The sequence below is a fragment of the Hibiscus syriacus genome, unplaced genomic scaffold (genome assembly GCF_006381635.1).
Source record: "Hibiscus syriacus cultivar Baekdansim isolate YM2019G1 unplaced genomic scaffold, ASM638163v2 tig00111640_pilon, whole genome shotgun sequence".
NCBI lineage: Eukaryota > Viridiplantae > Streptophyta > Magnoliopsida > Malvales > Malvaceae > Hibiscus > Hibiscus syriacus.
The window spans coordinates 1,278,415-1,291,470 of NW_024063142.1; the positions used below are offsets into that span (position 1 = coordinate 1,278,415).

Consider the following 13,056-nt stretch of genomic DNA (forward strand, 5'->3'; position numbering starts at 1 on the left):
TGTCACAAAACTTAAGAATTTTGAAATATTTATTTTTTCAAAAATAAAAAATATTATTAAAATAAACGTGCTCCATCCCCCTCCCCTCCCCTCTTGTCATTTTAATTTTCATGACCAAACGACCAAAATTCAAACGGCTGGCCAATCGAATGGCTAAGGGTCCATTTCCACAATCGATTAAACAGTAGAATACTACGATCGATCAAATAAATTTAATGGATTGAGTATTTGAGATTTCATGGATTGAAATTTACGGATTTGAGAATTTTAGGTTTTTGAGATAATATTAAGAGTTGTAATTGGTTAGTGGGTGGTCTGCCGCTGACGAATGGGTGGTCGGAGATGACTGTCTGTTGAAGTAAATGGACTAAAATAATATATTTAAAGAGTTTAGGTTTTTTTGGTATTTTAGAAAAAATAGGGGTTTTCGTAAATAAAATATTTTTAAGTTTTTATAAATAAAAATTTTAAAATTATTAGATTGTGACACGTGTCACTTAACTGGCGTTTTTAACGACCATTAACACTGATGCACCTAAAGTGATAACGTTTATAACGTCAGACATCTTAAGAGCTAAAGTTTATAACTTAAGCTCCTAGATGGGTTGAAAAATACTATATGCACCTATTCGGGAAAAAAAGTATAATTTAAACACTTATTTTATACTTAAGCCAAATTCAATTTATGATCATGTGACAGCAAATGAATAGATAAAGATTTTTATTTAATGACCGTTATGGCTCAGACACCTAGGGTGTGTTTGGTTCACGGAATCTGACATTACCAAGGGGAATATTTTTTCCCGGAATTGTATTCCCACGTTTGTTTCACAAAATCTTACATTACCGAGAATACTACATTACCAATAGTAGTATTTTTTTGTTAAAATTGTGGGAATGTCATTATCTCCAAATTCTTAGACAATCTTATATTCCCACCACTTTGGATAAAAATACCTTTGGACTAATGAATTCTTTTTATAATGATCCTTCTAAATTCTTATTTTTTATACTTTACTCAAAAACAAAGAGTTTAATTTACTAAAATATTAATAATTTTGAGAATTTAAAATATTTTATATTTTTAATATTTAATATTCAATATTTTACTATTTATAATTTTATGGGATGAAAAAATAGTATTATTATAAAAATGTAATTATTTAAAACAATATTTTACTACCATAATATTATTTTTTATAATATATTATATTTTATATAATAAATATGATACTTATGAACATTATTTAAAAATATAAATTTAATATACTAATTATATTAATTATATATTAAATGTAATTTCTCCTCAAAAGTTAGATAGTATAACGATTAAAATAATTTTATGAATTTTCATTCAAATATTTATAAATTAATATTAAAGTTTAACTTTAAAAAATATATCACAACGATAATTTGGTAAACTATGCATCTAAGTAATCTTATATTCCTTTAACCAAACATTGTAATTTTATATTCCCGCTAAATAAATCAAACAAGGTAATATAATATTCTCATAGCAATATTACATTCCAGTAATGTTATTTCCGAAGGTAATCTTACATTCCATAAATCAAACGAACCCTAAATTAATAACATTAATAACATTAGACACTTAGATAAACAAAAAAATATGTTGACCAAGTAAAGTAATTTCTATAACGAAATCATTAGCTTTGATGAGCATGATATTCTCACCAACCGGTTTTTAAATTCCCTTCATTAACAAGACAGATAGCAACACTTAAACAGTTTCACCCACTTCGAATAATGCATATTGCAGAAGCAAACATCGAAGCTTGTAAAGGAACAATCTTTTACGAAGGTGCCTTGGGATCGAGGTTTAGTGAACAACTGCAACGAAGACGCGTGTCATAAAATAAACCAAGAACCGTATAACCTAATGCCTCCCTACCCCAAAAAAATCTCACCATCGCCATTACAGACTTCCCTTGAAATGCACTACTCCATCTACGGGCAAGATCCACCAGCTACTGATGGTTTAACATTTCACCTAAAAAAAATCCCTTTTGCATTTTTCCTCTCTTCTTGTACAAAAGATCCTCCTTTTCTGTGTTTCGAATCCAATTGTCAAAAGACTTTTTCTTGAACCGAATTTCTCCTATCACATAAAAACCCAGTAATGGTGGAGACATTGCCAGTCGGGCGGTCTCAGTTACAACAACAAAGGGTGGAACTTAAGAGATGGATTACGGCATTCCTTACGTCGCATAAAACTCTCTTGATTGTCCTCTGGATTGCGGCTTTCGGTTCGGTTTTCTTCTGGCAACGGAATATTGGTGGGGCTGGGTTATCGATATTCGGCAAAACTGGACCGGGTCGGCCTATACCCAAGGTGCGGCCTTTCGCGTTTAATTTGACTGATTTCGGTGGTGTTGGGGATGGGGTCGCTGATGAAATGGCGGCGTTCGAGAGGGCTATCTTGGCGATCTCCAAGTTTGGGAAGAAAGGTGGTGCGCAGCTCAATGTGCCGCCCGGGAAGTGGCTTACGGCGCCGTTCAATCTCACTAGTCATATGACTTTGTTTCTAGCTAAAGATGCTGAGATTCTTGGAGTCCAGGTTTGTGCTTTCAATTTAATTTCGTTTTAAAATGATTATTTTTGCCCCTCTTAATTCAATCTTCACGCTGAACTCAATAGCTTATAAGCATGTTTAAGATTGGCTGTGAAAATAAATCTCTATTTTGGTTTGCTAACTAAACAAGCTTCTTTTATGAAGACGAGATTGAGTTTCTCACACAAATTATTTAACATGTTTAGGTATAGGTTATGAACTGTGATGAAGGGGAACTAATAATTTGTTGTTAGTTTAAGTGATTTTTCGGTGTTGAAGCTAGTTGCTGTTCTGTTTAAAACTGGTTTTGGTGGCTTCAAGTTGTGATTGTTGTTAACAAATTACAATGTCTATTGCTAATTTTGGATGTGATCTTTTTCTGGTATTATACAGGATGAGAAGCGATGGCCTTTAATGCCTCCATTGCCTTCATATGGGCAGGGAAGAGAGCATAAGGGAGCTCGGTTTGGGAGTTTGATTCACGGCCAAAACCTCAGAGATGTTGTTATAACTGGTTAGCTTATTTAATCTGCCCCCTAAATAAGCCAGTAATTTCAGTTTTTAGATCAATTTTTAGTGTTTTCTTTGGTTGCTTGATCGAAAAGTTTGCTCGCATGATGGGCCTTTTCAGTTTCTCTGTCAGTAATCAAGGATCGAGCTAGGATCAAACATTGGATGGGGCTAGATTGTTTTACATCAAAAGAATAAGGATCTATTAAGTATTTAAATCTAAAAAATGGGAGGGGAAAAGGCCTTATTTGACTAATGTTTAAACTAAAATGGACTTAAAATGTTATTATACCAAATATTTGGCAAAAGAATTACTGGTAACTTACTGCAAATGGATTCTTAGTGGCTCTGACTCTGTCTGTAATCTATGACTTCTTTGAAAGTTATGCATTTTATGATTCCGAACTTTTGGTAAAAGAAATGCTGGGAACTTACTGCAAAATGGAATTTAGATTTAGAGTCCAATTCCATCCGTTTATTTTATGACAATTATCGCCAAAACTTCATAGTAAAATTCATTAGTGTATAATGGAACTTGTATTTGTAGTCTATCCACTGTGAATGACCCAACTTAGCTTTTCGAAGTTATAGCACATAATAGGTGATACCTATAAAATACTATTTTGTAGGTTGATTTCTAAACCTGTTTTGTGTTCTCTGCATCTTTTATCAAAGTTTTCTATCCTGCTTCCGGTATAAATTTTAATTCCACGTGCCAAATTAATGAAGCGATCGTAAATGGTTGAAAATTTTGTTCGGCTGCTAGCAACAAATGTAATGTAGATTTGATTTGCTCAAATTTTATCTAAAATCTTTGCAGCTGGATGAGTCCCTTGTAGATGTGATTCGGATAAAACGATGGTTAAGACCTTATTCTGCTAAACTATTTTTGCCGACCGAGGCTGATTTTACCCTTTGTCTCTACAAATCAACAGGGCATAATGGTACCATAAATGGACAGGGTCAATCATGGTGGAAGAAGTTTCGCCAAAAGCTACTCAACAACACCAGGGGTCCACTTGTGCAGATAATGTGGTCAAGTGACATTGTAATCTCTAATATAACCTTACGTGATTCTCCGTTTTGGACTTTTCATCCGTACGACTGCAAGAATATAACAGTCAGGAATGTTACCATCCTGGCTCCAATATTTGAAGCCCCGAATACCGATGGAATTGATCCTGGTAAGTAATCCTCGATCATAAAATTTAAACTTCTGTCCATGAGAATTTTGGTTGCTAAGGCTCTAGATACAGTTATTATCCTTACTATGAACAGTTGTTGACAATGTCCATTCTTCTTGAAAAGTGTAGAAAAATATCCATTCATGCTATGAACTACACAGAAACATTAAGGAGAGAACTTATGAATTTGCATCATAAACTGAATTACGTTGTTTATCATATTGCCATCCAGGTCGAATCTACACCCATGTTCACTACATTTCAGCTTGTTAATTTGATGTAGGGTAAAAGCAGAGATTATTTCATTCTAAATGTAACCAAGTGCAAGTCATTTATGTCGTAAATAGATTCTTGTGAGGATATGGTGATAGAAGATTGCTACATAAGCGTTGGGGATGATGCAATTGCCATAAAAAGTGGCTGGGACCAATATGGTATAGCTTACGGACGACCCTCAAGAAACATTCTTATCCGAAACCTCATCGTCCGATCGATGGTCAGGTGAAATTTCTTAAATTAGTTTTCCTCCATCTTCATGGATATTCTACTGCCTGATTGTTTTTTATGTTTTCATAAGCCAACCATATGCAGATTACTCTCCATGCAATCATCTGTAACCACCGCACTTAATATTTGATAATTTATGTTGTCTATGATTTTTTTTCACTGAAAGAGAGAAACAGAAGTCCCATTTTTTGTAATAACTTATGTGTTAAACCAGTTATGAATTATATTTAGCATGACAGTTTCGTGTTAAATCGTGATTCCTTCCGTTCGCAAAAGCATGTTACAAAATTCTTGAGATACTAACTAAAATTCTGCCTTGGCTGAACCATGCCACAGTGCTGGCGTGTCGATAGGCAGTGAGATGTCTGGCGGGGTTTCTAATGTAACTGTGGAGAACGTCCTCATCTGGAGTTCTAGACGTGCAGTTCGAATCAAAACTGCGGTTGGAAGAGGTGGATATGTTAGAGATATAACCTATCAGAATCTTACTTTCGATGGTGCCCGAGTTGGAATTGTCATCAAGACAGACTACAACGAGCACCCTGATGATGATTTTGACCGAAAGGCCCTCCCAATAATAAGGGACATCAGCTTCACTGAGATACACGGTCAAGGAGTCCGTGTACCAGTTAGAATATACGGCAGCGAGGACATTCCCATCAGAAACGTGACATTTAGGGATATATCAATCGGGATAACATACAAGAAGAAGCACATATTCCAGTGCGCCTTCGTTGAAGGCCGTGTTATAGGGACCATCTTCCCCGCTCCTTGTGAAAACCTTGATAGATACGATGAAGAAGACAGACTCGTATCACGCTCTGAATCCCAAAACGCAACGGATATAGATTATGACATATGAGAAAATGGCGCTTCACTTCTAGGATCAAAGCTCCAAGCCATGAGAAGTGCAAGTGTGTATGAGCAAGAACAATGGTGGCGCAGAGCAAGCATGTTTATTTCTTTTCCATGCCGTTTTTTGGCTCCACTTTTATAACTTGTTTGGTTCACCCAGTTGTGTACAGAGAATTTCAAGTAGTCTATATAGCTTATATAAATTTTCATCAGCTCACCGAAATCAAGTTCATAAATGCATTACTCCATACCCCCATTATATAAAGTTTATAATATAATATAACTTGAGTTTTTGGTAAGCGGTCATTTTCCTTGCCTAATTATTAAGTAGAGTTATACGGTTCAAAATACAATACTCCTGTCTTACTTAAGTTGTTTTTTTTTTATGTTTTAAAAAAATAGTTGACCCTATTCCCATATGTAATGGGGTAAGGGAGAGATAGGATAGTAGGCTGCTATAAACAAGAATGGATGGTATCCTAAAATTTTTGATTTTTTTAGATATTTGAAGTATTTTTCATGTATTTTATACGAATTACCTAATTTTATAATTTCGTGTATTTTTAAAATTTTTAATATAATTTCTTAAGTTTGCACCGCTGATATAAATTTTTGCGTCCTCTCTTATTCTACATATATTATTATTAAATAATATTTTTATTTAAATTTTATAAATTATGAGTACAGTAAATTATGTAGTTAAATATAGTAAATACAAAAATATATTAATATAATATAAATATAAATGGATATTTTATTTTTTTTAAATTTTATATAATTGAATGCAAACAAAAATTTTTATGTATACTTATATCGAATTAGATTTTATGTATTATATTACATATTAATTATAAATTTAATATAAATTTAATATTTATCCTATTTTTAGGGGGAAAATATTAAAAAAATGATTATCATAAGTCATAATCTACGCAAACAACCAATTGATCTAGTGGGATGGGCTTGTAACACCCCGATTTTCTTGTTAGTAGTTTTGAGTAAAACCCGAATGAGTTGTTAATGGGTTAAGGAACCATTCGAGAGTGTTAGGCTAGTAAATGGTTAAATTTTGGTTTGGGCTTAGCTCAACAAGTCTTAAAAAGGGTATTTTTGAGTTGAGTAACATAGGAGAGGGACTAGGAGTGCAATTAACCCAAAAACTGTTTCAAAGGCTGAATATCAATTAAGGTTGGTGATGCAATCGAGCAAACTCTCTCATTCCTCTTTTGCATTTCCCTTTGTCCTCATCTTCCAACCTTGTCTTCTTCCTCCCTTTCAAACTCTCTCATTCTTCTCCTTGAGCCCAAATTAAAGGTGAGAACTTGTTACTCAACATCTCCACTTCGAAATTGTGAGGTAAGGTCCGAAATCACCTCTCCAAGAGCTTCATTTTGAGCTCTCAACTTGGTAGTTTGGCCATGGAAGCTTGAGTGAAAGTTGAGTGGGGTTTTGAGTTATAGAACCCTTAGGACTCCAAATCCATTTTGGGAGATTAAAGATCCTATTTCCAACCTTATTAGATCCTTAAATGAGTTTATAACTCTCTTCTTTGAAGTGTTCTAGTAAGAGAAGAATATGAAAGCTCCAAGGGCAAAGATAAGGAGAATGAAGTGCTTGCGTGATTTTGAGGTCTTTTTTATAACTCTTAGGAGTGATGTAACACATTTCTAACCTTTCCGTACTGCTTGTAGATCAAAATGTTAAGCTTTGATGCATGTTGTATGTATAAGTCTTTGTTTGCACTTGGAAGGAGTGTAAGACATGAAAGGGGGTTTGTTGTGTATTTTAAAGATAGGTAGTGATATTATAACACCCAAACGTCCATCTTTTCCCTAGAAATAATTGTATGGACGTTGGTGACTTAAATAGGCATGTCATGACAAACTAGTGATTTTTTTAGAAATGATCGATTCCTTAGGGGAAAGGATTGATCCCTTACCAAAAAGGATCGATCTCTCGACTGAAAGGATGGATCCCAAACTCTCTGTTGTGTAATGGATCGATCCTTTTGAAAAGGATCGATTCCTCGGGAGAAAGGAACGATTCCTTTTCAAAAGGATCGATTCATTGGGGAAAAAGATCGATCCATTTGTTGTTTTACCGATGAAAAAAGTGGAATTTCATCCAATAGAGGTCTAAAGTGTTATGAAATGTTGTCTTGGACTCAACATGTTTGAATGAGTTCAGTTTGGTTCATTGATTGATTTATCAAATTATTTAAACCCTAAACTAATTAAAATGATCAAGCTCAACTAATAACGCTACGAAATAAAGTGACATAAAATTAGCCTTATTTGATACTCGAGGAAACGACGAGGACACTCGAGTTACTTAACAACGTGAGCGTTTACGTGTATAAAATATTCGGATATATCCAACCTAATGCTTAGGCACTTAAAATGTTAGTTGGATGTCGTGCCAATGCTACGTGACCCGGGCATATCTCGAATACTCTTGAGGAGTAGGCTAATCGGACAATTGTCGATGTTGTGTGACCCGGACTTGACACGAGTGTTAAGGAGACACTGATGTTGTGCGACCCATGTCTTCTTTAAGTGTTGTAAGTAAAGAGTGGTGTGAGTTCCGTGATGCTATGTAACCCCGAACTACACTATGATACTTACAGTTTCCTTGAGTGTTGTTTTGCTCATGACTATGTTGTATCATGCTTATATATTGGATGCATGTAGTATAACTTGGTTATTTTTTGTGGCATTGGGTGCTCAGGTCAATAGGTGTTAGTTGAGGAGCTCTTCGCCAGACTTGGATTCCCAACTCGACTTCTTCAGAGTATTTTTCGAGAGTTTTAGAGGGCATGTATTATTATAGACCCTTATTTGTATCTTGAGTCGTAAACTCTGTATTTTAAATTATTTATATATTTTGGAGTCTTATGTTTGGAGCTCCCCGTATTAAATACTTGTATTTAGTACTTGCTAGTATTGGAATTTTATGAATGATACTTTCATGTAACGTTTTCAAAAGAAATGGTTAGTTGATTACGTGGTTCTGTGTGACATCGTAATTCAATGATCTTTGGGTTGAATTAGATTAAGGTGTTATAAAGGTATTAGGTCCCTTAAGCAAGGTCATGGGTTCGAATCCTGATGATTACGAATATAGTAAACTAGATTAAGAGAGTCGTCATTATCTTTGTAGTATTCGATCTGGATTAATTAATCAATATATTAGATACCGTTGATCATATATTAAAAAAAAGTCATAAACTGCAAATGGGGAAGAACGTGTGATGGAAAAGAAAGGGGGAGAGAGAGAGAGAGCTCACGATTTTAGCATGAAAACATCAGTCCCTTAATACCTCAACTCACGAGACAAAAGGAAAAGATTCGTAATGGTATGGGGCGGTAATTTTCACCAAATGAAAGGGTATATCGTCATTAAGCATCGTCCACGTGTACTTTTAATATTGGATGGTCTGCCGGTGTGCGGTGCATGTGCGCCTACCAGTACCACCAACCCGATCTTTCTTTCTCCCCACCCCTCCGCGTTTCTTGCGAGGTTGACTCTTCCCTCTTTTCTCTATTTTTTTCTTTTCTTTTATTTTCAATAATTTATTATTTCGATTTCTTTCCACAAATTCTCAATTTGAAATATTAAATATGATATATTAGTTATTTCTGGTTTTTATTATAGTTGGAAAAAAAACAGGACATCTTTAATCTCATTTATTATTGGAATTTGATTTTCTTTTATTAAGGATCATTTTTATCGTAATTGAGAAATAATAAATAAAATTTAATGTAGTATCAGTAAATAAAAATTTTAAATTAAATAATATAAAATATTTTTATCAAAAAATATATTTATTAAATTTAGATTATTGTTTAATGTAGTATCAGTAAATAAAACAATTTTCCTAATGATTTTAAAACGATGATACATATTAAGTTTATTTATTTTTTTTATTTTTATGAAAACATGTTTTCTCACTGATGGTGTATTGAATAATAATTTGAAGATAAAATTAAAACGTTTAAAATTATTAAAAAAATTAAATAAAAGTTACAATTTAAAAATAAAATATAAATATTTTTAAAATTTAAAAACCTAAAGGAAAACCCAAAAAGAGAAAACAACAGAAAAAACACGTGTTTGAAAACCTAAAACAAAGCAAACAATAAAACATTGAAACTCGAAAAACTCAAGCTTTAACCCATCACCATCCTTGTCTCCCCAGCTTTTCGTTTCCAATGATCAAAATAACCATTTTCTCCTCCTACTCCACCTCGTATTATTCCTTAGCTGAAAAGCATCCCAATTTAAGTAAACCCTTAATGAAATTGTAAACTCAAGTTCAAAGATTGAGGTCATTTGATTCGCAAATTATCATCTGGAAACCCAAAAGAGCATCAGGGGTCAAAACACCTGGATTCTGTTTCGTCGGAAGTATGTCGTGTTCGTCGGAATCCGCGGGTATGAAACCGGCGATGTTACCGGAGAAACCAAGCTTTGCCCAAACTTGTAATTTGTTACGTCAGTACTTGAAGGAGAAAGGTAGCTTCGGAGATATATCTCTGGGAATGACATGCAACGTTGAAACTAATGGTATGCTGTTCGTTTAATTTAAAATTTTTGCTTCTTTTTTTTCAGTTTGTTAATGAAGTTCGATTAAGCTTCGTGCTGTTTCTTTTACTTCAAAGTTCAACCTTGATCACCCCGTTTTATCTTTCGGAAATTTGAGATCAATGCTCGAAGTTAGGGTCTTTTGTTTTTAATTTGTTTGTAAGATACTGGTCCTCAAAATCCGATTTGCAAATTGACGTATTCATAATTAATGTTTCGAAACAGTCAGAACACACGCCCTTTAATTTCTCGGTCATCCCCTGAAATTACTCAAATTTTAAGAACTTGTTTTGGAAAAAAGAAATTGTGAAGAAGAAGATAGAGCACGTGATTCCACTGTTTCAATCTTTGCGGGATGACAGAGATCTGAACCATGGACGTATGTTTTTTTAGAATGAAATTCCGTTGAGATTTTATCGTTTTAAGTAGACAGGAATAGGGTCATCTGATTCTTCGTTATAAATAGCTTTTACTTGGTTTTGTTCGTTTAAAAGAAAAACACAAGTCGCTTAAACATTAAATATTAAACCAAGTTCTACAACAACAGAATTCGGGTCTAGTCTCTAATGTTTCGACGCTTTATTGATGGATTTGTTGCAGAGACCCCACGGGTGCTGCCTACGACTATGAATTTGTTTCCGGTCGTTGATGATAAGTCCGGTGATGTTTGTAGCCGAACGGTTGGAGCTCGTAGGAACTTGAGATCCATGGAATTGTTCCCTCAAGGAGCTGGTTTGTCGGCACCGGCTCCCAAGGACGATGTTCAAAGAAGGGTTGAGTGTAGTGTTACTAACACGAAGAAGTCTGAGCCTCAAACTGCGCAGATGACCATCTTTTATGGTGGACAAGTGGTTTCGTTTAGTGATTTCCCAGCTGACAAAGCCAAGGAAATCATGCTTTTAGCTAGCAAGAGCAGCTCGCAAACCGACAACGTCAATCCCACCCTTTTTACTTCCAGCAGAACAACAAGTCCAATTGAATCCAGCTTCGGAGTTCCTCCCATCTCGAAATCGGTTCAGCCTGCTCAGCGACCCGTTCCTGGCGGTAATCCTTGTCGTTCACTTTAGTTTCTTTAATTCAAGGAGTTGGGAGATGGAGTTTTGCTTCATGGTTCATGTTTTATATTGGATTTCTTATTAGCTTTTGTGTCTATTCGCGACAGATCTTCCAATTGCAAGGCGAGCTTCGCTGCATAGGTTCCTAGAGAAGCGCAAGGATAGGTAGGCCTAGAGAAGTGCTCTGCAGTTCTTTCAATTTTTCATTTCATCAGTTTCGTAGGTTATTGCATATTGATTGCGTTCAGAATTTCGAGTCGGACTGGCACCATAAGTTGTTGTGTGGAATTGTTGATGTTGATATGGTTATGATCATTTTTCAGGATCACCACGAAAGCGCCATACCTGATAACTAGCTCCGCCGCATCACCTTCCAAGTCCGGCGACAGCAAGTCATGGCTGGGCTTGGCTGCTCCATCACCATAGTAATCTAAGCCATCGTCTGAACTCTTGGTGTTTTTTTTAAGGCTTTTCTTAGGCTTTGTATCCTTTGTTCTCTTTTTTCAGCAGGGCAGGCCTGCTGTCTTATTACCAATCTATTCATGCTTGCTTCATATTATCAGCTCTAAAGCCCTCGTAGATCGTAACTCCCAGTCAACTCTGACTGTTGATTAGTTTAATGTTAGTTATTTGTGTCGAGGAATTTCCGGTTTATGTCAAGTTTGATTCAAAATTTTGTTTTTCCGGTTTATGTAATAAAATAAGAGAATCCATTCCAGGTTCTTGAGACTCCACTTTAAACTTAAAGAAGCTTTCAACATGTGAAAATGAATACCTGTGAGTTGTGATCATCAACAATTTTCAACATCTTTTTGTCCCTTTAATACACGCCTTCTTCCATGAAAAGATATCTCCACAGGAACGCGTATTTAACTGATAATCATTTGGAACGCGTCAATGTATATGCAGTCCACACCAAAAGCCATAGTCTAATGTTTCGGCTCACCAAAAGCCATGTGCTTGTAGATTTGATGGTGACATCTAAACCTAAACCTAAAATTCAACGGATTGATATCGAGTTTTAGATATATATTTTTGGGTTAGGATAGGATCAAATTTTAAGTATATATTTTTTAATTGGGTCATGTCGTCAAAATGTCGGCCCGGCCCTAGTTCATGGGGAAACAAACCTACTCCACCAGGAACAAACTCTGCCCCTCTGCCTCCACCACCCCTGCACCTTGCGGCCGATGACTAATATATATATAGCGTTGGCAATGAACACGCTTTCTAACTTTAAAAAAAATGAAAGACATTTTAGATGCCATTAAATTGCGTCGGTGGGGATTGCAAAGGGCTAACGGCAGAAGCAAAGCTATATGTAGTCGAAAATTCTTTTTGAGATTCTTCAATTTCAGAAGTTTTTTAAATGATAAAATAATTATTTAAGTGGTCCAAAAAGAAGTTTAAGCAACTAATTTAAAAATTGTCATGCCAAGCCTGGCGAACCATGTGGCTGGTATCTAGCATGTGCAATAATATCGATGGGTAAGATGCAACATTCATGATCGAGTAATGTCGGCGTCACAATGCATTGATGGAACAACTTAATCCAACAGGAGATGGCAAGTTGGGGATCATTTCCAATTGGGGGGGACTCAGAAAGTCAGACGATGATGGTGAAGAGGAAGATGAATCCAATTCGGGAATGATATTTCGGTTACTTCAAGTTGGGATCTGTCCAAAGCAACTCAAAAAGTCAAGCCGCAATGGAAAAGAGGTAGTTAAAAACCAATACCATAATGTTCCTTTATAGACAAAACCTCAAAAACAAGAAACCTGTTAGGTT

General features: G+C 35.2%; 2 protein-coding genes across 2 annotated transcripts; both read left to right on the forward strand.

The window, feature by feature from the left end:
- Positions 1–1,909: 1,909 nt before the first annotated feature.
- LOC120166604 (probable polygalacturonase) lies at positions 1,910–5,840 on the forward strand. The gene is made up of 5 exons (XM_039175837.1): positions 1,910–2,578; positions 2,966–3,086; positions 4,018–4,266; positions 4,614–4,767; positions 5,110–5,840. Exons 1-5 carry the CDS (start codon positions 2,141–2,143, stop codon positions 5,633–5,635), a joined length of 1,488 nt encoding a protein of 495 aa, XP_039031768.1. The 5' UTR covers positions 1,910–2,140; the 3' UTR covers positions 5,636–5,840.
- Positions 3,713–11,976, forward strand: LOC120166605 (protein TIFY 10A-like). Its single transcript, XM_039175838.1, has 7 exons — positions 3,713–3,725; positions 6,663–6,667; positions 9,741–9,750; positions 10,007–10,194; positions 10,813–11,256; positions 11,375–11,432; positions 11,591–11,976. The coding sequence occupies exons 4-7, from the start codon at positions 10,038–10,040 to the stop codon at positions 11,691–11,693; spliced, it is 762 nt and encodes a 253-aa protein (XP_039031769.1). The 5' UTR covers positions 3,713–3,725; positions 6,663–6,667; positions 9,741–9,750; positions 10,007–10,037; the 3' UTR covers positions 11,694–11,976.
- The last annotated feature ends 1,080 nt before the right edge of the window (positions 11,977–13,056 follow it).